This window comes from Neopelma chrysocephalum, unplaced genomic scaffold (genome assembly GCF_003984885.1).
Source record: "Neopelma chrysocephalum unplaced genomic scaffold, ASM398488v2 Primary Assembly neopelma1_70, whole genome shotgun sequence".
NCBI lineage: Eukaryota > Metazoa > Chordata > Aves > Passeriformes > Pipridae > Neopelma > Neopelma chrysocephalum.
Window position 1 is genome coordinate 3,953,553 of NW_020897730.1, and position 26,306 is coordinate 3,979,858.

At 39.7% G+C, this 26,306-nt stretch overlaps 1 protein-coding gene across 6 annotated transcripts in view; it reads left to right on the forward strand.

The window, feature by feature from the left end:
- Window positions 1-1,187: 1,187 nt before the first annotated feature.
- Window positions 1,188-26,306, forward strand: part of SPHKAP (SPHK1 interactor, AKAP domain containing) — a 69,616-nt gene continuing 44,497 nt past the window's right edge. For 4 of the 6 annotated variants that reach the window (XR_003534715.1, XM_027686055.1, XM_027686059.1 and 1 more), the window contains exons 1-2: window positions 1,572-1,610; window positions 20,240-20,342. Coding sequence is in view for 5 of the 6 variants with exons in the window: in XM_027686055.1 (XP_027541856.1) it covers window positions 1,579-1,610; window positions 20,240-20,342 (135 nt within the window). In the remaining variant the exon portion in view is untranslated. Of the gene's footprint in view, window positions 1,337-1,571; window positions 1,611-1,702; window positions 1,767-20,239; window positions 20,343-26,306 lie in introns of those variants that run through there. The other 2 variants (XM_027686056.1, XM_027686057.1) reach the window with 2 other exon arrangements.

A 26,306-nucleotide genomic window follows, 5' to 3' on the forward strand; every position in this document is an offset into this window, starting at 1 on the left:
AAGTTACCAAGAAAAAACACTTCAGGTAGCCTTTCTTAACAATGAAAAATGTTAGTTCAGTAGTTAAATGCTGCCATGCCTCTGGCTGCAAAGTTGGTTTAAGAAATTTCTGTGCTTTAAATTGGAACAGAGAACAAAACCTGATTTAATATATAAAATAATTCTCTCTGCACACCCCAGGCTCTTCCAAAACTCACTAAACTTCACGATTTCATAATGTTGTGCCAACTAAAGGCAACAGCAAAGTACAGAAAAGTCACAGGAATGATGTATTTAAAGAAGAGAAACAGTGAGTCTTTATTGCAGGGGAAAAAAAAAGATGGTTGTCCAAGCATGGACTTATTGCCCTTGTAACCTGCCCTTCCTCTTTGTCTTTGAATTCACTCACCAAATCTCTGAACAGAGCGATGACTATAGAACAGGGCTCACCATACAGGAGTCAAGCTTTCAGCAGTATTTGTGGACATGTGTAAGTTCTTGCTATGGTTTTACTATTGAATTCCTCTGTTGAGCACAGTATAATACTGTGCATAATACTAACAAAAGTATAATACTCATCACCTAACTGGACAGAGCAGATCTGGGGCTTTGATCTAGATCATAAACTTATTGAAAACAAGTATCAGTAAAAGGAGACTCTTGCAGCTACAGGGTGATGACAATTGTCTCCAGCCCTGCAAATTTCACACCTGAGCCAAAGGACTCCTGCTGAACCCAGAAGGCTCTGTGTTCGCTCTAGCTATGGGTTCAAAACTATACATTTGCACCATGCATCACCTGTGATTCAGGTGCTTTTAATCTCACCTTTCCATGACTACAGACCAATTCTAATCGTTTGTACTGCACAGGTTCTCCGACATGGTTATGCAAACACGACAGAGCCAAGCCACAGGACACAGTATTTTTTTTAAAAAACAACCAACCAGTAAACAAACAAACAAAGGGGAGGAACTTTGCTGAAAGTAACCAAATAAAATAGTCTAAAGGAGCTTAAAGCAAGACATAAGTTGTAGTTAACTCAGTAGGGTCCTCTTCTAAATGCTTGAGTCTCACATCTAAACAGACGGAAACCCCCGTCATTTAAATCACATGGTTTACGGGGCTGGGGCTCCAAGAACATCATGACATTCGTAAGAAGGACTCGGCAACGATCGCCCATTCCTTGCTGGAGTCACCCAGCACCTCGGCGTCACGTCCTTGTTCCCACACCGCAGACAGAGCACAACGCCAGCAACTTCTGCGGCCGTCCTGATCCCGGTGCAGGCGCTACATCGCTCCAGCGACACAGACCCCGACCGCTGCATCCCTCCCGCATGTCCCGGCCGGGCACCCGCAGGTGCGAAGAGTGCGGGAACGGCGCTGCCCCGGGGCTCCCCGCGCCCGGGCCGGGAGCGGCGCTGCCCCGCGGAGCGCAGCCCCTCGCCCGCCGGCCGCGAGGGAGGGACGGGGGAGGCAGCGGGGCGGGCGGGGGAGGAGTGAGCAGAGGGCAGGGCCGGGAGGTGCCGCCGCAGCGCGCCGGGGCCGCGCTGTCGCTGCCCGGACCCCGCCGGAGCGGAGGGTCCCGCCGCCGGTCCCGCCATGGCCGGGCAGCCCCCGCCCGCCGCCCTCAGGTAGGGCCCGCGCCCCTCCCCGCGCGCCGCCGCCTGCGCGCTCGGGGCCGCGCCGCGTGTGCCCGGGGCCGCCGCGCTGGGCGACAGCAGCACCGCCCGTCCCTGCCCTGCCCGCCGAGCCTCGGCGCCGGGAGCCCGCGGGTCCCGCTGCTCCCGGTGAGTGTCGGCGCCGGGCGCCCGCGGGGACCCTCCCGGAGAGGAGCCGCCCCGCCGCCGAGGACCCCCGGCTGCGGGCAAGGGGTCCCCCCGGGCTGAGGGCGGTCACGGAGGGACCGCGCTGCGCTCCCGCGGTGCCCGCAGGGGAGCGGCCGAGCGGGAGCCGCTGTCGGGAGCGGAGCGGCGCCGCGCCGGGAATTCGCGCTGGGCTGCGGAGGGGCGGGGGACGCGGTGCACCTGCCGGGAGGTGGTCACCCCACCGGGAGGTGATCACCCCGCTGGGGCTTTGCTCCGACGCGGAGAGCGGGAATTAGAGGGCTTTTCTTACAGGAGAAAGGAAAAACAGAGACTTTGCCATCTAAATTTGCCCTAACAGCTGGTTTTCATACCGTAGCGCCTTAAGAGAGTCGGTAAGTTAATTAGTGCTTAATAATACCTTTAGGATATTGTGCTTAAATCACAGCGACGCGTGTCCGCAACCTAAGTCAAATTCTTATCTGAAAGAAAAATCTAAAAAAAAAAAAAAATAAAATAAAAATCACTGTACTTCTGTTGTTCCGGCTCCAACGAACATGTATTTATAGTGGCTACGAACAACCGATTAGAGCAAAACTTCCTTCGAGACGGAAATGGATGCACAGATAGCAGTAGCCTACCGGAGATGCGAGATGCAGTTAAGCGTAATTTTTAACAATCACAAGTAAATTGCATTTTGATGGTAGCAGGCAGACAAGTACTGTAGAAATTGTACCATTTAAGTATGATACAGACTATCAGAGATAAAAAGCATATTTTGCAAATTATTACAATTCGTTTTGGTTTAGTTGCTTCCAGTGCAGTGTCTTAATGAGTGGTAAAAACCCGATAAAAACAAAGTTTGGAGAGAGCACAGCCTTAAGAGGAAGATAGTAAAACGATACATAGCTACCTGAACACGCAAGAGGAACTGCTGGGGGGGCGGGGGAGGGACGCTCGAGGACACCTAAGTGGGTGATAATTACTTGCAGTAGAAATTGCTTTTATTTACTTGAAGAAGACAAAAAGCTTTAAAGCAACCCCTCAGAGAGCGGATTAAGTAGTGTTTCGTAGCAATAAACATTTACTGACCAAAGCTTAATAATGTTTTTCTACTTTGATCTGAATTGCCCAATCTAGAAATAGTCCTTTACGATTTCTCCCCTGGCATTTCATGGTGAAATGAGAAGGATTTAGCTTTTGTTGTTGTTAATCGTGGCTAGTAATTTTATATACAATTTTTGCCCACTGAATGACAAAGAGGTTGTACAAACTTTAGTATTTTATGGGAAGTGACAATCTGAAAGAGAGAGGGACACAGAGTTTAAGGCCAAAGAGACTTTTAGGTTATCTGATATGACATCCCATATTTCACACTCCACAAGGAAAATTGGCTAGAATACAGTCTTGACCCCAGGATAAACAGATATTCCAAAGAGACAGTCTTAAAGATATTAAGAGTTAGACAAGCTGCTGCTTTCCTTGCTTGTGGTCTTGTTCTCATTGTTACAAATTTACCTCCTTATAGTCATACAGCCATCTTCCAACTCCAGACTATTGTTGCTAGGCTTTTCGTCACTGCATGAAGGAACTGAGGGAACCAATCCTACTCTATTCCAGAGCTCTGCCATCTGTTCATCTCTTCACCCCAGCTATAGGCCTATTACCCAGATAATATTGCCTATTTCTGTAGAAAGGCCAAGGCTAATCTTGCTCATGTGAGCTACATACCTCTCCCTTCTTCCTGAAGAGTGATTCTTTTCCCATAGCTTAAGCAAGTCAGACTTCCCTACACCACGAGTCACAGTTCCCTCTTTTATCTCTCTTAACTCCTGAGGCTGGTATGTGAACAGCTGCTTGTTATTTGTTAATCAAGGTAACCCTTTCTTTGCTGAACAGTGGTAAGCATCATACTTTCTGTTTGTGAATAAAGATCAGAGGACTCCAGGAAAGAAGGTGACCAGAACAGTGAATAGTTCATTCAGGTCATTCCTGTCTTCACCAGGAAATCTCATGAAAAAAGCATACCTGGGAAGTCATGGGACAGATAACTTGTTATCATACAGCTTCAGCTCATTATTCCCACCATAAAATATTTAGGCAACTTTTAATTGAAATCTGGCTACAGCAGCTGTTGAGAAATAACAAACTCTGAATGTTAGCTTTTAGGAGTTAGCTTTACAGACCTCACCAAAGAAAGTTTTCACTGTCAAACTGTCATAAATCAAATGTATTTTGCATCTTCCCTTCAGAATCATTTCAGGCACTGACCTGTTTCTGTGGCTGTTCATGCCTGATCTTACCCACCTACACACATCTTCCTAAACCAAGGCCACAGCTCTGTCCACTTGCTGACTTGCCTATCTCACATTACGATCAGTCCCTGAGTTCAGCACAAACTCAGGGTGCATGTTAATTCCTGCTCAGGGCCTTCCCTTCCTTTGGCTTCCATATCTGAAGGCAAAAAATGGAAGCCCCGGGCGTGGATGCCGACAGTTACTGCGGAGCAGAGCAGGGCAGGATAGTGGCCTTTGGGCATCCACTGGTAATTCAGCATTTCTAGCAGTAGCTTGCAGTGAACACTCAGCCTGGGGATCAGATGAGCAGCTGCAGAGAACTGCACAGAACTGGTAGCTGCCGCTTTTTCTTCAAGCAGCTAAAAGACATTTTTGGTGCAGGTTGCAGTTGGGAAGCTGAAAATGTGGTCTATAATGATTTATTGTTTGGGGGGTTTTGTTTGTTTGTGGTGGGTGTTTTTTGTTTAGTTTATTGTTTCTATGGTGGAAGGAAAAAAACCCCCACATTAATATCTTAAGCATAACAGCTCGCACTTTGCCTCTTCAGGCGAGAGACAGGAATAAAAAATGCTAGAACTTTTTACATATGAGGCAGGAACTTATGTGTTTCTGTCCCCTTTGTTACTCAGTGACTATCTGGAATGCTGTTGCACAGAAGCCTAAGGACAAACAACCACCCCTTTTGGTAAAACTGCAGTTTCTCTGCTCAAGCTTATGAAACTAAACCTATACACATATGCAATTTTTGGCCAACCCTGTATATCTGACAGTAATCTTAACTGACAAATAAAAGTCTTCAGACGTCTCTTTCAGACTGGCATCTACACCTTTTGTGTGAATACTAGAAAGAAACGGAAGAATTAAAAGTGTTCTACAATTCAGAATTGGAAGCAGCACTAGGGCTTAGAAGCAACATTAGACTGAATAGTAATTCAGAAGAATTAAAATGTATATCCACTCAACAGAGATGAGAAGTAGCAGTTTTTCTGTTCTAAAAAGTGAAAAAGACAAGCCCAAAGAAAGTCTGGCTATTTCTGAGAAACTTGCTCTGCTCTGCAAGAGGTGTTGTATCAGCACCACGAAATGATCTGTGCTACATCTCAGTAATAGCTGGTGTGTGGCACATACTGCACAAAGAATGGCTAAGAAAAGCCTTACTGGTTTTACAGGATCCTGTTGGAAACCAAGCATTGTTTATATTTGATGAACATGCTAGGGGTGACTGCAAATGTAAAGAGGTAAGTTGGGATATTCAAAGCTGAGAGGAGATCCAAAAGCCAGGTCTGGACCAGAGCTCCCTTACAGGCAACAGGCATGTGGCACACACTCAGTGCCACTGGGCACTTACACAGCAACACTATGTCACAGGCAAAGCTCACAGCTGCTCTTGTGGTCCAGCAAAGCAGCCTGGGTCTTGTGTAACAAAGAAATCAGATTTGGTGGCTTTGTACTAAGATGCTTTTAAGGAGTGAATCAAATAAAACTTTGATCCTTTAAGGAGACAAGATTGCAGGCAAAGACTCCACAACGGCAGTGGGACTAAGCTACAGATAACAATTAATTTGAATAAATCATTAAAGAAAACAGAATGTCAACAAAAATAAAATAAAACAGGCAGAACAGCAGCACATAAACAAGACTCGATACTAAAAATTTATTTTGAAGAATTGTCAGTGATGAGTGAAATGAAATAAGTGAAGACAACTACTTGGGGTGATGGGAGGTGTTTGGTGAGACTGAGCACAGAGGCCACAAAGCTTACAGGTCTGTTCTCCAGGTTTTTCCACCTCTGTGAGTAAAAGAGAACCAAGTGTATTACAAGTATTTTTTAAATAAAAGAGGGCAAATAAAGAAATCCCCTGAACAAGAGTGTAATGTCAGACCTCTCATTATCAAGACAACTACATGCATTAGAACAGCAGCTGGTGTCACATATGAGGATGAAATTTGTTTTTATGCACTCATGCAGAACCAGTACTGCAGCCCAACCAGAGGAATCAGTTTAATACTTGCTGGGTATGCTTTTCATTTGCAAATTAGCAGATGAATTTGCCAGATGTTATGAGTGGAGTGGCCAGAAAATTTATTTAATGCTCTCTAGTAATTTTCAACATTCACCAACTTCTTACAATGCTAGTTTGATTGTCAGTGGTGGGAATTCTTGAAACAACATGCTGTGCCCTGTTTTCATGGGGAATTACTTTAAACAGTTCATTAACCTGGTTAACCTGTGTTGTTAAACATATGCAACAATTCTCAGAGATACTTTCCTTCAGTGAGGTCAGGGGAGAAAAATCAGCTAAAACCAGAAGGAGCTTAAATTGTCAAAGGTTATAAGTCTGTGGATGAGGATTATTATCCCTTGAGGAGTGGGACTGTGGGTAACAGGAAGAGGGAGACTTGCAGAAGTTGTAAAGAAATTAACTATATAATTTCCATGCTTTGTTTCACTAACCCAATATGCACTATAGTGACAAAACCCTACTGCTTATTTCCAGACTTGCATCTCTGCTTTTTCCTTTAGTTTACCAATCTCATCTGTTTTGAATTCTTTAATCCACCTTACCTTAGCCTCCCACATGAACTTCAGACTACTTTTCCAGAAAACATTCATTAATCTCTTCAGTTCCTGCTCCAATTCCATGCATCACTTCTCCCCTATCTGACTGCAATGCTTGTAATAGTGTCCGTTCAGTCTGCCAATATGTATCAACCCTTGTCCTTCTTAGTTCAATCCTCTCCTTCTTCAAATATCCTTCCCCTAGTATAGACTTGAGAAACACTAACAACTGTAGGTGACAATTTGAAACATCCATAATTTGTTGCTATCCTGTTCATTTTATATATCATTTAGGCTATGACCTGCTTCCATTAATTGCTGTAGGCACACTCATTAGGCCATGGAGGTTTTGCCATCTCCTTCCTCAGCCCTTTGTTAATCACTTTAGTCTTTCTTGTTACATCTTGTTTCTTCAGCTACTCCCTGAGAAGGAGGGAACAGGGCATAAACTGGTGGGAGCCTTTATCAGCACTGTGGATAATGAACCCTAGCACTAAATCTGGTTCAGGTCCCTTCTCAGGCAACTGTCATTCCCTAAACATGTGTCTAAGAACACCTTCTAAAGAACAACATTTTAAGTCATGATTGGCACCTGCAGCCAGAAGCCCCATATTTAGACAGCACAGCTGTGTGGTAGAGGTGCTGAGGAGGAGAGGAGACTGAGGAAGCTCTCTCCATTGAGGATACCAGCCTGGGATCACAGGGATCCCAACAGTGGTCCCTCCAGGTATACTGCTCAACTGGAGGGCTGCAGCTGCCTCTCAGAGACAGTATTTACTTAACAGTGGAGAAGCAGCTTCAACATGAGGGACCAGGAGTGCAAGCACTAAGAGCCATGCAGTTTTGAGCAGCCACTCAGAAGCAGAACAGTTTTAGGTTTTTTTCTCAAAAGAAGAAGAAAAATTAATTAAACTTCTACAGCAGAACAATGGGTTTAATTACCAACTCACTGAATAAAATGAAGCAGCAACTCCCCCTCTCCTGGTGTGTTGTGCAGGCTCCTGGCTGTGCTCTCTGGGGAGAAGCAGAAAGGGAGAGCCTGCCTGGCATCCACGGGGATGATGCACTTTGAAAAACTTCACATCTATCCAGAGCTCAGTGTCAGAAACTTGCGGGGATTTTTTCCCCAATTTTTTAAAAATCTCTTTACTTATCAGTGGATTCAAATGCTTCAGACTGCATGTACAGTACACCTTCCCTTCCTCCTACTTCACTGAAAACAGAGAGAGAAAAACTATACTGCATATTTCTGGTTTTCTTTTTATAAGAACTACAAATTTAGCACGTGCAGATTAATACTACGATTGCTGGGATTTATTTGGTGCCCATTTTGAATTTTAAAACTTCTGGATTGTTTTAATTAATCTTTTTAGTTTCCGTCATTAATTTTCTTCAAGATTTGCCTGATTATTATTAAATATCTGGCTACTGCCAATGCCCATGGCACATAATAGGCAGTGTTTTTTATCAAAGCTATGTTTCCTCTTGGTTGTGGCATCACAATTTATTATATATCTAATTATTCTTGAGTGCTATGTAAGAAAGTTTCCTTTCTAAGTCTTGATCAAATTTAATTTACAGCTGAAAGAGAAAGGACTTTTCTAAAACTTCTAACACAGAGCTTTATGCTGCAGTTTATATTTCCCTGCTATTGAAATTCAGAACTGGCCAACAAGTCCTGTATAACCCTCAGCAGTCACTTTTAACACTGGGACCTGCCCTCCATTCTCCATCCTAATCTGGCTCCAGGCACTTGCAATAACCAGCTTTCAAGTGTTAGGGGAGCTTTTTTGTTTTCTTGAAAAGTTTTGATCTATTATATGAATTGCTGGAAAACTGGAATTCATTGAACTAAGACGTTGTGGTATAGTTTAAACTTTTTTAACAGAAAGGGGCACAGAGTTCCATGGTACTTAGATTTTCTTCCAGCAGTGAAAAACCTCCGTGGTCCTCATGTAGTCCCTGTGAGATGGCATAGTTATCAGAATTTCATCTACAGGCACTCCATCAGCAGTGGAGCTGTTCATTACATGCAGTGGCTCTTCAGAATATTAAAGGGAGAAAGAAATGGTGTCTCTCAGTTTTCAGAACTGTGTTTAAATTAAGTCCACATCCTTTTCCCCCAAGATTAATTTATAACTGTCTGTGCTATTTCAATTTGAAAAGGGAAGAGATCAAGTCAGCAGGGTAATGGTTCAACAACATGCTTATAGATTGTTCCTCTTCTATGTTGTCAGGGCAGTGTCTTCCTTCTCAGTGAAAAATGTGTTTTACCACTGTAGACATCTAATAAAAATGAACAGGTCATTTATTTTTGAAAGGAAAAGGTTTGTGTGCTGTGATGTTGAAATGAAAACTCATTATCCTTACATAAATTCTGGAATGAGACCCTTCCCTCAATAGGAATAAAAAATAATTGCTTCTTGAATATATAAAAATACAGAAGTAATAGCATGGCTATTAAGGAGCTTAGTTAAGTGATCACATTGTGTCTGCCAATAAATTCAATCCTAAACATAATATGTACCATAAATTCAGTGAAATCCCATGGTCACATTATGCACGTTCCTGAAAGTAGCATATATGAACTGTATCAATGTTCACATGATGTAATTTAAATGTTAGTATAGTTACCAAGCACCAAGTTTTGGTACTTTTACAAGTATAGCCATAGTTGTAAGATTATGGTAATCATTACTGTATATTATGGAACAGCACATCTGACTATAGGAGAGAGGTGTCTTTTTGTACTATCATCAGTAGCAGATTTTTATTTCATACAAGTAAAATTGATTTATAAGTATTCATGTATTTGCAACAGGTGATTTTCTGATTCAAAAGGCAAGACTTGTAAGGGTGAGGCTTTTAAGGGATAGTGTATTAGAAAAATAATTGAGTAACTACTGAAAAAAATAGTGAAAGACCATAAACACATAATATAAATAAATATTAATCCAAATCCAGTAATTAAAACAAACAAACAAAGAGGCCATAGGGCCAGATTTACTTTGCGTGGATTGCTTTTGGATACACAGAACTAGACCTCTGTATTATTCTGTATTATTCAGTATTATGCTGTGTTTTTCTCTGGCTGAAGTTGTTACAGAGATCCCCCACTAATGAAACAATAATAATTATGCAAAACCTGGATTTAAGTGCATACCTTTTCTTTGATCATCTGAATTGAAAGAACTTAGACTTTGCAGTGTTGATCAGAGTAAAACTTAAACACATCCAAAGACATAGAACAAGAGGCAACCTCTGCTCTAAATGAAGTTAATAGAAAGAGCTTGGCTGTTGCTGGGCTCTGCTGAAGCAGAGTAACATCTCTGCCCTGGAGACAGTGAGTACTTTCAGCTTCCTTCATACTTTTTTGGGACTTCTGGATGCATTACAAAGCACAAAAAAATCCATGCTGCCATAGTGTTTTTATTTTTAAATAGAAGCCTGGATCAGCTAATGGTTGTGATACATCTGCTCAATTTAGACACCCTTTTTGTTCATCCGGTAGGATACAACCTCAGAGTCAGTTCCACTGAAGTTACTGTAGGAGCTTTCCCAGACTGTGGTGCAAGTGAACTTGTCTGTACCTTAGCTAACATCTGATAAAACACTTCTATCTGCAAGGACCAAGCATGAAAAAAGAGCAAGTGGCACTAAAGAGCAACCTCATCTCTTTCAGATTCTCTGCAACCAAATCCTCTCCTGCTGAGTGGATAACTAAATATTCATGTCTACACGTAGTCTGGTGTATTTTTGCATTAGGTGTAAATGCAGGAATACTCATTTAGCAAGTACTCATGGAATCACACTACACGTATTGGTAAAGTTGTCTGAGAGCTTAAGCTGAGGTCAGTCCGTGGTGCAGATAGTGCTGCTGGACCTTGTACCTCGCAGCGTGAACAAGGTAATCATTTCAAGCCCAGGTATCACAACAGTTTTGTAGTTAATCTGAAGTTCATTGGAAAGCAGTGGCTGTTTACCTACATCGTATCACCAAGGAAAAAATCAGATTAATTAAATTAATAACTCATTGACCTGATTCACTGTTAGACTCTCAGAGATAATGTCCTACATTCCTTATGTAGAGTTAGAAAGGCAGTAGATTTTAGGGGTAGAAAGAAGAAGGATTCATCTTGCCAAAAAAGCTCAGTCATAATTTCTTGGACTGAAATCTCATGCTTTCCTTGTGCTGGTGTAAGTGAGAAAAAAATTGAGAATGTTGCCTTTATACCTACCACTCAATCCTGTTAATCACATTACAGGTTTCACAAATTGAAGAAAGCTAAACCAAAGACAATGTTTGCAGTATCTTGACAGAATTATACAAAAGTATGTTTTATCATATTAGAAACCGAGTTAATTAAAAGCAGCTTCATTTTGTTCACATCTTTGAGAATGCTGTTATGCTTTTTAAAAAAAAAAACATACTTTTAAGCAAGTGGGTTTTAAGGTCTTGTTTTCTGTGTTATGACAGGTAGTATTTGTTGACATATTAACATAGCATCAAAATTGATAAGATTTGTGTTCCTTTGGGATATTAGTAGTAAATCAGAATTGCTTGGGAATATTTCAGGCATGTAAAATATGTTAAAGTAAGATTTGTTGTGAATAAGCAATGACAGAATGTATTCCTTGGCATTAAAATAACCAGAATGTACTCTGACATTTTAACAAGATAGTTTATGAATGTAACTGCAGGTGGTCATAGAAACAATACTGGATTCAAGAGAATAGGAAATTTCTATGAATATTTCAGATGAAAACACTTATTTTTGGACTATTGTTTTATTTTTTCTGGTATCATTAGTCGAGGTAAAAACATATTGCTTTCTGAACTCTATTATAATCATAAACAATGTTTTGAAAGATTTAGCAGGAATCTAAACCAACTTGACTTCCTTTCAAATAAAAAGGGTTGGAAAACTGAATAGAGTTGAAGAAATAATACATTTACTAGATAGGTACTTCTGAAAGTAAAATATTTACCTTACTGAAATTGAGTTTAGTAGGGACCAACATTGCAACTAATATAGTGTCATTTTGACCAATTATATTTTCAGTATATAGATATGTTGGTGAAGCTACCTGACGAAAGAAATTAATGACAGTAGACTATGAATTGCCTTCATTTTTACAGCTACAGAAATTATGTTAGAATTGGGTGATGTTATTTCTGAGGAAAGAGGAAGAAGAGTAGACTCTCTATGAAAGAATATCAATTAAATCCTTGGGCATTGGCAGAAATGCAGTCCCCAACACCCCCCCCCCCCACAAAAAAAAAAAGGGAAAAGAAATAAGATGTTATGCTTTACTGTTCTGTGGCTTACCAGTGGCTGGGGACTCCTCAGGCATTTGGAAGAAATATTTTGTTATCATTTCCTCTAGTATTCAGAATCATTTACTTTTGTCCTATGGAGAGTTGCATCTTCAGCTACACTATGCTGAAATCAGTTCTCATGATTTTTATTAGCACTGTACAGCATGATATCATGGCCATTTGGCTTGTCATACACAAACTTTGCTTTTTCCAAGACCCTAACCTGTCCCATAATTCCTATTCTCTGTTAAAAAATTTGGTTTTCCAGTATCACCAGTCCCTTTTCACTAACAGCTTTGCCCTTTATCTTTTTAAAGTAGCTGAAAGTGGTGCCGCAACACTGGGAAATTACCACGCTTCTCCCTTAAATGTTTGTGGACAAGTCAGCCCTTTCTTAATCTCATAATTCCAAAGCCAGATTTATTATTTCTGAGGAGAGTGGATACAAAGAATTTCAGAAAGTCTGCCAAACATTAGAAACATTCCATTAAAGGATGAAAGCAATGTTCACCTTCTGATCACGCACATAATCCTGACTACCTACCACATTTCAATTACACTTGTACAATCTATTTGATTTGTAATCAATCTAAAAAGGAAAACATGGGAACAGCTAGCAAGTTTTGATTAGCTACATGCATTTTCTATTCAAATAAAATCATGACATACACATTTACTTTTAAATTACAAACATCTTTGTCACATTTTTCTTCCTTTCAGAAATATTCAGTATCTGTCTTGAATATGATTAGTGAAAAGCTTTTATAAAGTAGATTTATAAAAATCTTTGAAAGGTAACCCTTTAAAAAAAGTTGTCAGATAGTGAAATACTTGATTGCATGTGCTGTGCTTTGAGGCCTGTTTTGTCAGTATTTGACTGTAGTTGCTCCGATGTGCCAAATGAGAATCATGCTGCATGGGTTGATAACAAAAGCTGGTTGAGAAGCTTGACTGTGAAGTTTGGCTATATAATATAAAAAGATGTCAAAAAATATTTAAACTAGTTAAGCCAAGATTTACATCCTCCACATAAAAACACTGGTATCTGCCTATGTCACGTTCCACTGGTTCTCCTGAAATGCCCAGCTGACAGTGTGCACAGCATAAGAAGGAGAGGAGCAGTCAGTGAACACAAGTTTTTAAATACAAGAAACATATAAAACAGACTTGGAAAAATTACCCAGTGCTTTATGGCATGAAAGTCTAATTTGCAACATCTTTGATTTTGTCTGGAAAAATGCTGAGAATTTCCATTTCTAGTTGAAATCTGCGGGAGCTGCTTGCACATTTGTTATGTATTTAACTTGGACCAAGTTTCACCAGTTTCCAGCTGTGTCACAATGTTTTTTCCATTATTTTTAAAGGAAGAAGATAGATAACATCACACACTTGGACTATTACATTGTACTGCACTAACAACATAATCTATATTAGGAATAGGCATTGCCATTGAAAGAACAGTAATAATATAAGTTGCTTAATAAATACACAGTCATGAACATTCTTGCTGGAGAGGAAAAACAAGTGTTTCCTCCTTTACCTCCTTTCTATAGCACAAGGACAAGTACTGTTGTACAGTACAACTATATATGCTAAGTGAATAGGGAATTTTTGTGGGTCATCTTTTTAAGAATATTTCAGATTTTATATTGTTTCTTTCTGACTTAGTAGGCTCAAATAGTACCAAGCCTATTGCTTTTGCTGTAGAGGGAATAAAACTGCCTTATTCTAATATTTCTGTAATGCCTGTTTGTCGTTAATTCAATCTGCATCTCTCTAAAATCATCTTCCTGATCAGCACTGCTCACTTAAGTTATATACGTACAGACTAATTGGTTTGAAGAATCCTTCCTTTAACAAGATTTCTTATCTTTCCTGCAGCTGAACCCTCAGCAGTGCCTTTGTTTCCCACCTGGCTGGCAGTCCAGACCTGAGTATAAACTCCTTGCATTTGGGGCAGAAAAGCAGCCTTAGTTGTCTTTCAGTCCATCTCCATAAGGTGCAGCCCTTTAGCCCTCCCTGAATTTAAGAGTCTGTTCCTTAATCTTTCCCAGGTTCGGTCATTCTTCTTCATCTGACCTTGCCTAGTCCCTAATTGTTGATTCAGGACATCTTTTCATACCTGCTATAAAATCCTCCAAGTCAGGAACTCTGCAGAAGTTGTTGTTACCTACAAATCATTCTAGGCATTTTCTGTCATTGCCTTACACACCCCACCAGGGAGAGCTCACAGTCCCTCATGTGCTTTGTCTGTAGTCTCTTCTGACATAGGTCCAAGCTTGTTCTTTCTATAAAGTTTCCTTACTAAATAGCCATTTTACCAGCATAACAAAGGTCCATCAGGAATTATCCTAAAGCCATGTCAAATCCAGGGATAGGTGGGGAAAAGGCAGGCCTATCAGCTGAGTGCAAAAGCCAGTTTGTATTGGGTTGATTCTGTCAGTAAGCTGCTGAAATAATTAACCATCCCAAAACACCAACCCAATCATCCGTCATTCAGCTCCTGAGTGCCAACTCTTTGATTTGATTGTCAGCTCTCTCAACTGAATATATCCTGCCATAACTGTTAAATGTGGAGGAGTTTGTCAGACTTGTACATAAAGCCTTGTTATTTTTTCTTTAGTAATTCAATCAGTAAATACAGGAAGGAAGGAATATTTCTAAGTAGATCATATAAAATTCAGTTAATTTGTTTACATTTATTCTTCAGTAAAACTTGACTGTTCTTTTATAATATTTTAAAAACATGATTTGAAAGAAGGGTGATAATTGCTACTGCTTACAGAGGCTTCTAGATTTGTTTACTTTTTTAATTTGGAGCAGAATAAAGGTAATTCGGGGCTCTTTCAGCGTTGTGAAGTGTACCTTAGCATGTGTTGTCTTTTCTCTGCTTCTGTTTTTCATCAGCATGTAGCTAAAGACTTGGCCTGTTTGCAGCTGTATCACTGATAAAAAATGAAATGCAAATCAAGAGTACCCAATAGACACTGTGAAATGAGCAATCTGAATATAAAGCCCTTAAACTTTGAGTCTTTTTAGTGAACTGATCTGTAAAACCCAAGAACCTGTTAGACTGCATAGACAATGAGGAGAAGTATTCAGTATTTTCAGTTCCAAGTGAAGTCAACAGCAGCCATGGGAGACTGAAACAAGTCTATGAATACCGTACAAGATGAGATCCTGATATTGCCAGTGATTATATTCTGCACATGGATTCCAAATCCATAACAAAATCAGAAAGACATTTGTTTGAGGTATTTATAGAGCATCTGTTTGACTAACCATCTGTGCTCTGATTGAAGTATACACATGGTCCAGACTGAATAAAAACCATTTATATGGATTAGAATAGTAACTTTGACACCGTTATATCTAAAGATTTTGCTCCTAGTGACTTTGCCGACCTGTTTACACGTAAAGGTAAATTTTAAAACTGTAAGATCTGAAAGGTAGCCTGAGGAAAGAGTGTAACTAGTCTGTCCACTTCAAAAAGGCTTTGAAGTTAAGAGATGTTGTTTGAACACTGCATGCCTTTCAAAACTGCTGCTTGCTTAGGGTCTGGATTAAGCTGGCTGCCTTCCTCAGTTTCTGAGTAGCTTTTGGGTTTATTTGTGAGGGTAAAGGTAAGAATATGCTGAGGTATTTTACTGTGCTTTCACTTCTATTTCAAAATGAGATTCATCCTTTTTTTGTTGTTCATGGTGTTCAGTAGAAATATTAGCAAAACATTAGAAATGTATCTCACATTAGAGTTAATTGCATTGAGAAACCTCACTGTGTTCATTCAGTTCACTTCCTTCAACATTATCTTTTTCATGGATCAGTATGTTTTGAGTGTTCAAAATGCCGAGATTAGGAATCATAATGTAAAGATGAAAAGCAGTAGGTTGTAATATGATTGATTCAAAAATATATATAATGGTCACTTATTTATTGAGATTGCTCCTTAGGAATGATGATTGAACAGCAAGTTTTTGGAAGCTGGTTATGCTTGTTCAAGATAGTAAAAAATTGAAGTTTCTGATATTGTTTCACAAGATTAATTTTCTCTAGTGATAACCTGGGGAATTCTTTAAATTACCTCATCTTAGTTGATGTAGCACCATCTGCCACATCTGCAAAGAAGATAATTATTTTTAGGAGCAGCTGTGGGTTTTTTGATTAAGTCTTGAGTCATCGAGGTCAGTATTTTTGAATTATTCAACATAGGAAAGAAAAGCAATTGGTTTACATTTTGGTCTGTAATAGAGGATGTATTGTTATTACAGTTAGTGACATAAACCTCATAGATATTTACTGCAGTCCTCTAATTTCCAAGAAATTTATTCATATTTTTTGTGAGTGCATTTAGCTTTGTAGGAAAAAAAATGCCAGTCAGAATTCATGAATCAGTAAGGCAGCACCTGGTAGAAAATTACTGACTGTAGAGACTCTTCTGTTAATAGAAATGTTAAAGTGAAAATGGCACATTCTTAACACTGAGTCATAGGTCCAGGTTCCCAACTTCAGTTTCAAAAGCTGAATTGTGGATTAGGACCTTTCACCAAAAGAAAACTCCCCAAATGAGCCATCCCTTAACAGAGATTCTTTGTTATCTTGGTGGCTTTCATGATAGTGCCAAGTCAGATGAGCACATCTAAGTCAGATGAGCATTCTCCATCACATACTAAACAAGGGAGCCAAGCAAAATTGAGAACTGGGCCCTGAAATCTTCAACAGCTTTCTTCCTCTTGTAGAGGAAAGGCTCCAATCTGTGCCAGATGTCTTGAAAGACCAGCGCTTTGTGTAAACTCTTAGTGTGAAGTAGAGTACACGAATGCAGAGCTATCATTCAATGATGAGCTGGCTACATCTCTGCAAGAGCTTCTTTCACCTTCCTGCTGTTGAGGAACTAATGAGACCAGGCACTTTCTCAAAGACAGAATAGTTTTTCCCTGGGGAGTTAATGGAAAGTAGGTTTATCTTTATTTCTTTGCTACAGAGTGAAGGTGGCGGAGCTGTATGGCCTGAGGAGGGTCTCTTGAGAAATCACACACCTCTTGAAAATGAAAGCTTAGAAAGGGTACCCACAGGATAAAAAAAGAGGGAACTTTTACTGAGAGCTGAGATAACTGAAAAAGAGATGTTTAAAAGCCAAACCTGTATTCCACATTGGAAGAAAGACATGAATCTGAAGGTATCTAAACAGGACCTCATACACTGCACCTCCCTGAGTTATGGAAGACTCCGATTTGTGGCATTGGATACTCAGCCTGAAAAAGCACAGCTAGGTGCTCATTTTTTCATCAGTTAGCATGCACTGCAACATGTCTACTTTGTGTGATACCTAGAGGTGACCATGTAGCTGACTGACCATCAGTAGTGGCCAAGCTGTGGGGAAGTGTGTTTGTTTCTCTGTACTTCTTTTAGAAATTGCGTACCCATAAACTCACTGAGGAAAAGGCTGTGGGGTCTAAAACTGTTTCTGAATGTAGCTCTGCTATTTTAACACTTCTTTGTTAAAATAGTTCTGCTTTTCAGTGACTGTGAAGCCTGACTGCTTGAACCTGTTTGCAAACAGTGGAAGCCTAGAGTTCATATCACTGGCACAATGAGTGTTGAACTGCAGTGCAGCAGGAGAATAGGGGTTCTGCTCTGCAGGTGCAGCACAGGAAACATGAACCTAACACAAAAAAAGAAGCCCTGAAAGTGTTACAAATACAAGGGGCATTGCCCCTTGTCCTGTGAAACACAGCTGCTGATTTTTCCTGTGCTCCAGGTAATCAGCTGGACGTGGCTGAGGACTGGGATAGCTGACAAGAGAATTGAGGTTTACCAGATTTCAGTAACACCAAAGGCAGTTGTGTTTCCTGTCTGAACTTCAGTCCGAGATGGAACCTTGTCTCTTTGGAAACATTTAATGGCAGTCTACATTTATTTCACTCATCACATACTTTTAACAAGATTTTCTATATTTGCAGATGAAAAGTGGGCTTATTTTGAGAATAACACAGATTTGAAAGGATTAAGAAGATTTTAAAGATCATTTCACTTCCCATATGACCAGCAGGAGAGCTTTACTTCTGTGTGGGACATATCATGTGCTACCCATTACTGGAGTATCATCCAGAGATAGCACGGATTTATTAGTACTCCAGAACGTGACTCTTCAACTATATCTTCCAGCTATACTTTAATTCTACTTGTACTGTTTAATTAAGTTCCAAAAAAGGCCTTCAGTTAGTGGTCAAACTATCCTCTTTGTTGCTTTTAGACTCAGCAGCACTTCATGCACTGGCAGTTCAGTTCCCTGCACACGGTGTAACTGGGAGCAAATCGTCATTGTCAGCATCTCAGCTCCCTGTAGGGAGAAGAAGTGGCAAAGCCACTCAGTCTTCCTCTCAGTGAAGAGCAGGAGAAAACAACGAGCTTTGTACTTCAACCTACAGGTCAGGCCTGATCTATAATTTCCTTTCAGATTGCAGAAGTGATGCATCTTATAAAAAGAGGCATGGCACAGCTTCTGCTGGGAGTAGTGAGTTTTACCTACTACAGAGGCTGCACCTAAATGTGGACTTACCAAGGAGGATACTTAACTTATATAATATTTGACCCTCTGAATATGAGGTGCTTATTTTTAATGAAGATATAAAACCAGAATTGACTTAATATGTTTAATGTCCCTCATTCTGTTAAAGAACTTGGTATAAGGCCAATAAAATGTTATTTTGCTTTGTCAAATGCCGGAGAAATCACTGCCCAGAAATGTTACTGTTTATCAACTGAGCAATGAAGCAGAATTTTGTAAACAGGCAAAAGTACTTTTTCTAGATACAAAGGATGCTGGTATCTTCCAGAGTATTAAGTGGTATCACACTTTTCAAGGGAAGTCAGTTAACCCTCTGGTCTCACTTCTGCATCTGTATTCAATCCTCACATGCAATTCATAAAGTTTCCCCCAGCTGGCAATTAATAAGCACTAAGTTAGTTTTATATTTTTCATTCACTCTTTTAATAGCAGCAAGATACTTTTCTTAAATAATTATGGAAGAACACCACACACACCAGCAAAATTCTTTTTGACAAAGTTACTTATCAGTGGTAATGGATATATTCATATCTAGTCCTAAGTAGTATCAAGTGAAATGTACATCCATGGATCTTTGAGAGAAAGGTAGCCTTACTGATGCTTGGCTGTAGTTTTGGGGGGGGGGAAGGGACAGTAGCCTAAGTAGCCTCTTCTTAACATATTGGTTTAAGCTGCAGTATTGGTGGCTTATGAAAATGCATTTTAGGTTTTAATTGAGTGTACCAGGAAATTGCACATGGTCTGTTGTCCCATTGGAACTGATGAAAGATCATTGCTCAAGCCATGGCAAGCTGGTCACTCATTATGGTCTATCACAACATGCTCCACAGTCTCTCATAGATGACTTGCAATGATTAAAAGTGCTCCAGAGACCCAATTTGGGAAACAGAACTTGATTATGTAGGGTACTCTTTCCCTAGTACCTTTCTGGAGAAATAGCCCCTTAACCCTCTGTGGTGAAGGAGGGAGAAGCTTCACTGGTCTTGCAACAATATGATTATTATATGAAGGAAGATCTTACAAGACTGGCCTGGACTATTCCAGAAGAAAAGTATGAGGGGTGGTACCTGCAGTGTGTGCAAATAACTTGGATTGGAGAACTTGTCTTTGTGGTTTTGTACTTCACATCTGCATAGTCCCAAAGCAAATATATTTGTTGTGTACAACTGACTCACAAAACAGAGTATGAGCACGACTTACCTCTGCTCTAAACCCACAATGTATCAAGCAATTCCATCTGGATTACAGAATTCTAGCTCTCCTGTTGTGTTTTTTACTTTTTAGTCACCACCCCTTTACTTCTATCCTAGCAGGTAAAAATGCAGCAAATATTTCAGTTGTTTACCAAGCTGAATTTATGCAACAGGTATTTCATTTGCTGTTCCAAGCTGTCTGCTTATGAAAACAAGCTAGTATCACTTTTTACAGTGTCATTCAAGACAGATATGATTATAGGCAGTTTATGCTATCCTCTAGTCTTTGAATGACATCAGTCTGCTATTTTATATCCAAAGCATGAAGCTCAGGAGAATGTCCCAAAAAGGGAAAATTAGCAATAAATAGACTAGTAACATCAGCAAGGAGACTATAGACAGCTTCCTGTATTCTAAGTTACATCTCTTTACTGAACTGTGTTTTGGTATTATTGGAGTTATTTATGTAGCTGAGTCACTGGAAAGGTTTTTGGGGGCTTGTTTCTTTTTTGTTCTTCAGCAACTTTGAATCTTCACTGATGCATGAAGTCCCAGAGCGCCAAGGCAGCAGCACAGACAGTTCTGCAAGCAGTTTGGGAAGCTCTGTCACAGCATGTAAGAAGGTAACTTCTAAGTTTATATTACATTCAAAGTCAGATATATACATAGCTTTGCTTTTTAGCTTTTGCCTTTATTGAGGAATACAAAATTTAAGTGATACTTAAAAAGTAAAGTTCTTGATACAGAAAAATAAATTATCGTTGCTGTTATGGTATCTTGCAGTTTCTGTCTGCTTGGTCTATGAAACAGGTTTTCTGTCCTCCCTCGTGTCTGACTGGAAGGGTTTCTACAACAGGAGGTGGTATACACTGCTGTTACTCTTTCCTTAAAACAAGTTTATATGTACTTATTTAATTTAGAGCATGTGGGGGGAAAATGGCACCTGTGTGTGTACGTGTGTCATTAGGAGGGCTCAGATGTTATTTTATGCATGTAGCTAATTTCAGTACAACTGAGAATACAAAGGTGAAGACCATGGATGCTTCCTTTTATTCCTCCTCCCTAGAACCATGCTATGGCAGAGGGAAGGGGGCACTACCAAAGACTATTGAGGAGGACAGGCTGTCTTTCACCTCTCACTTTGCAATAACCCTCAGAGCTCTACTGTCTCCCACAGGCATAATTCTAGAGCTGAAAAGATAGCATTTGTTATAAACCTTTACAGTTCATTCAGTTTTCCTATAATTCTTACTTTTTTTCTCCTCCTTCTTTAACTAGTAAGAATAATACTTTGCTTTTGGGTTTGGATTTTTTTGTTTGTTTGTTTTCAAACTAACAACAATATACGTTTATGTATGTAAAGAGAGAGAAGGATAAAACATGTAGATGCTAAAGATTTATTTTCCTTATCCTGAAAACCACACACAGAAATTTTGGTAGATATAATATCATTGATAGAAAAAAAAGAACTCAGTAAAGTGGATATGTATGCTGGGACTGGGCTTCTCCAGCTCGCCTCAACATGGCTAAAGTGTCAATATTTCATTTGATCAAAAGGTTCTTTTGCAAAATAATACATGATTTTTAAAAAGGCTGCTGAATGTAATGGGAATCTTCACATAGAAAATCTACTATGTGGGAGAACATCTTAAATTTTCATTTAATCTCAGAGTTGTCTACTTTATGTAAGAGTGAAGGACAGTGGCACAGCACTGAAAAGTGCCATCACTGTCTTTACAAATGCTCCTGCTTGGTCACCTTCAGAAACATCACTGTCTTTTAAAGGCTGGGCTTTACCACATGATTGAGAGCTGCTTCACGTCTCTGATCCCATGAATTTGAACTGTTCATTGTAACACGAGTCAGTTTTATGATTGTCAGCACACTAAAATAAGTGATTCGCTTCTGACAACACTTCTGACAAACAGCAGGATATCTGGGGCTTCTTAACAGCATTGTCACAAAAAGTGTTAGTGTTCTTTTTTTGTGTGTGGAAAAGGATAAAGAATTCTCTTTTAGCCTCTCTTAGGTACAGTGATTTTTAAGTTAGATGTGTAATTGGTGGTGGACTGAAATGCTGTGGGTTCCTGCTGCAAGGGAACAGTTTAAACTTGCAGATTTGAGTAATTGTATTTGGCATGAATGGCTCCTGCCAGGAACCATATGACACGGAACCTGAAGGAATGCAGAAGATGTGCCCCTTGATATCTCATTTTATTCTGTATGTCCCACTGTATGTCCCACTTTCCTGTCTTTTTTGATGAGTAGTAATTAACCAAAGCAATTAGGATGATCAGTCATGAAGACGCAGATGTTTCATTTGTGGAGCAGAGCTTTTTTAATGCTGTCTCGGTTATAGATATTTAGTGTATTTTAATGTCTTATGATCTAAATCAGGGAGCAGGAAGCTGTTACACTAAACTCATATGCAGTATTTTCCTCTGGGAAAGAGTGACTTTTCTGATCCACACTCTGCTAGAGGCTGATTTAGTTCATTGATTCACAACACAGTGAGTAATGCTGACGGCTGAGTCTCTAGATGAGAGTGGAAAACTTTTTTTAGAACCATGAATTACTGCTGATTTCACATTTAGTGCATGATGCAAATTCATCCTGAATTATTTTCTGAGTGTGATGATCCTGCTTCGAACCAGATATGCGGCAGTACAGTGTGTGCAGCTGTCACACGAGTATGGTCAATGAATCAAGTTCTGCTTTCGGTTGTACCATTGCAAACCAAAAGCAACCTTGCTGAATTCAGCAAAATGCTAACAATATGTCAGTGGGATTGGCCCTGAACTTGTCTTAATTAGATAAGAATGAAGAGAAGTACAAGACAGGAGGAGGAAATTTTGGCAAGTGATACTGTTTGCCTTAAAAGTGCAGAAGTGCAGACTGACAGCTGAAGTTTTACAGGCTTAGATTTCTTATGATTTGGTGCAGACCACCTCAGTATATTTTGAACCTATGCTTAAATGCAAAAATGGCAATAGGAATGTATTGGTAGAGATCTGAGGAATACCAGTTCTCACACTGCTTTTGATTAATTATGTAGCTCTGCTAATTTAGGTCAACTCTTTCAAGCTTATATACTTTTGATCATTGCAGTCATACGTTATTTTACTATAAGGACTTCAGTATATTCCTTTAAAAGCTTGAATATCCCAGCAAGTTCTAATGCACGTGCAAATCACACTTTATATAAACACATGAACCTATTTAACAAGGAGAATTGCCTTACAACAGCAAGGGGCTGTAAGAAATATTACATTCACTTTTACTGTATGTTTGTCTTTGACCACGATAATATGCTGTCTGTTATCAAAGAAATGTGCCCAAAAGTTCACATGGCTTCTATACATGCATTTTTGCACAGCAGGTGTGTGGAACCCTAACTGTGATCAGCACTACAGGGTGGCCCAAATTATTCTTCCTTCACAGAAGTACTAATGGGAAGGCTTTCAGCAGTAATGTGTCTGTAACGATCCTAATGCAGGAACTTGTGTTTTGTAACATGGAGTTTAAACTCAACCAAAGTTTACCCCTCATTCCTACCACTGCTTACTCAAATGTCACCTTCCATCTCCTGAGTTCCATTCAAATATGTGTAAAACCAGGCCATATGCAAGGAGGCCTCTTGCACATGTTCCCCCATGCCTCCCATTCCCACAGCATTGTCTTTTCTGGGTAATTTCTGGAGGCTTTCCAGATGACTTTGGGCCACCTTGTGTTCCTTAGATTGCTGATCTCTGCCCACTTCTACTGTGTTGACTCAAGTATATCTGATTTTATTTTTCTCACCTGTCTTTTTCAAATCCAAATGCTGCAAATTATTTTCCCCAACCTCCAGTATTAAAAATGTTATGCCTATTTCTGGATGCACTCTCAAGCGTGTGTGCAGAACTGATTATGCACAGGAGAGCAGAGTCTGGCCCAGGGGAAACATAATCATACTAATGTTCATTTCCTTGAGGTTACTTAAAAATCACATGCTGTCCAAAACTTCCATGTAATAATTTCTACCCTTGACTTGAAAGTCTATTATGAAAAGCTGCATACAAAAAATTAAATGCAATATAAAGCTTTGCAACTTATAAACCATCCTGGTGTGACCCAAGCTTGGCAACTATGACCTGACCTGACTGAAACATTTGTTCAGGAGAGTTATTTCTTTTGCTGCTGCCTTACCAGTATTTGCTTCCTGATAAAAACATCCTCTGAAAGATGGAACTGCCAAGGGTCATTTAACATCCCACAGGAGACAAACCAGGTGAAGTGTGGACTACACAGATCATTTCATGGGTTTTATCATCTACAATACACTTCTGCTATGATATAGCTGTTCTGAAATGGACACCAAGTCCTTACGAGAAAAAGAACAGTACCCAGGATTTCTGCAGCTTGTTTCTGGATGATAAATTTCTGCCTATCACACCTTCTGAGAAACTGAGTTTTGGGAAAGAAAGATCTAAAGTGATTAAGGCTGAAGACAAATTCACTGTGATTTTTAAGGAAATGAAACAAGATTGCTTGTTACAGTAAAAGCTATTTGAGCTAAAGAGAACTATTTCCTATGTATGAAAATTATGTCTTAAGAGGTAGAACTTCAGCCCCTGAGGATGAGAATATCTAGAATCCAATGAAATCTGAAATCATATATGATATACACATATAGATATATAGATATAGATATATATGTGTATGTGTGCATGTCTGTATATGTTCAGTTCTATATGTCTTCATAAAAGCCTCAGAGGATAGTAATTTTTGGAAATGAAGAAAAAAATGCTTAATTCTAGATTTTACCAACTAGTTCATAATGCTTCAATATTTCTACATTTAGAAAGATTTGCTTTAAAAAAAAAGAGAAAATTTAAAAAATGAACATGTTATTACACTTACAGGAAATTGCTTCTTTGGAACATGGAGTATATAATTTCCCCATCTAGTCTCAGAGTTGGTTATGGTGGCAGGAATCTTTTTGCACTGAGACAGGAGGTTATAAAATTTATTGAGTGCAGAGTCATTCGACTGGTAAACAAGATTAGCCAGCAGCCCCCAAACAGAGGCTGGTGTTCATGTGAAGCATTCATGAGCCTTTTTCTTTCTCAGAACAAAGTCTTTGGGCACAGTACTTTTTCCCAGTATTTTGTGAACCCTAAATTTGTATTCAAAAGGTCTCTGGAAGAAATCCCATAGCAGGGCTGGGGTACCAGGAAACAACCACCACAAAGGTGGAAAGCACCGAATAAGGGCACTGAAGCAGGGCAAACTCAGGACTGTGGTGTTCCCCATTAACTCCTCATCCATCTTCTGCTGACTTTTATTCAGGAATCAATATAGAATAATACAGGGAGTGAAGTATTAACTACCTAACTGGCTTTCTACCAGAACGATAAAAATTAGAGTGGGTTAGTTTGTGGGTGGTAACAAGCTTACCTCTGAATTGCCCCTGAGTATTAGAAAATTGTGTCAGCTGGCCAGATCAGCTTTCCATGGTCATTCATCTTCCCTGAGAAATGAGAAGGCCTCACAAGTTCTTCTCACTTCTCCTCCTCAGGAAGGGATCTAGGCTTACAGATCAAGTTGTCTGTAAGCAGGACAAATGTGTGACAGTGCAAAACTTTCACTAAGGTAAAGCACTGTAGGTAGATTTTTTTCCTCAGGTATAGCAACAAATTTATATTTTTAAATATTATTAAAATCAAAGTGTAAAAACAAGAGTACAGTCTATTTCCGTGTAATACAAGAATTGCAAGAAGTACAAATAAAATATACTTCTATTTCACAAACATACTTCTTAACTTGCTCCCTTAACTTCTGTACTTGCTGCCTGGGGAAGATGATAAACTATATAAAATGTTCTGTAAGTAGCATCAATGTTGCAGCAATTTTTCCCTGTTGTTCCCGAATACTAATGGTCCCTAATACTAATGGTCCTGCTTTTTCGTGGAAGAATATTAATACAGAGGCAGAAAGTAAAGAATTCAGTTCAATCTAAACGTCAGATTTGCAAAACTGGCTTTGCCTCTTTCTAGTCTACAGATATCTGTAGCCCCATTTCCTTTCTGTCTGAGCAAAGCCCGTGGCACAGTCTGCAGGACTGAGTCAACACAGAGATGAAACGCAAAGTTTTGATCTCAGGGTACTGACTGAGCGCAGGACTCATTACAGAAATCTTAAGTACTTTAGCTTCTCAGAAAGCAGAAAAAAGTGTTTAAGAAGAAAGAGTTAGGAGCCTTGGCAGTCCCAGAAATGAGACTGCTGGCAGAATGACTAGTACTGATCTGTTGTGGAGAGAGATACGGTTGTTCATAAAGGCTGCAAGTTTGTGCACTCTGGTATAATTAAATAATTAGTTTTCCCAACATTTAGGTTTATGACTTTAACATAGAACAAAACTCACAGCAATATTTTCCAGTAAAAATATTGGGTTTAGGCATCTCCTTCAAGTGTCTCAGGACTTTCAGTTCTGAAATACTTTAGGGGATATATAAATAATTTGGTTTAAGGTGCAGTAACTCGACGGGTCCAAACCAAACAGGGGTCCATCTTGCCCCCTCAAAATTTTGTACGCAAAATTTCCT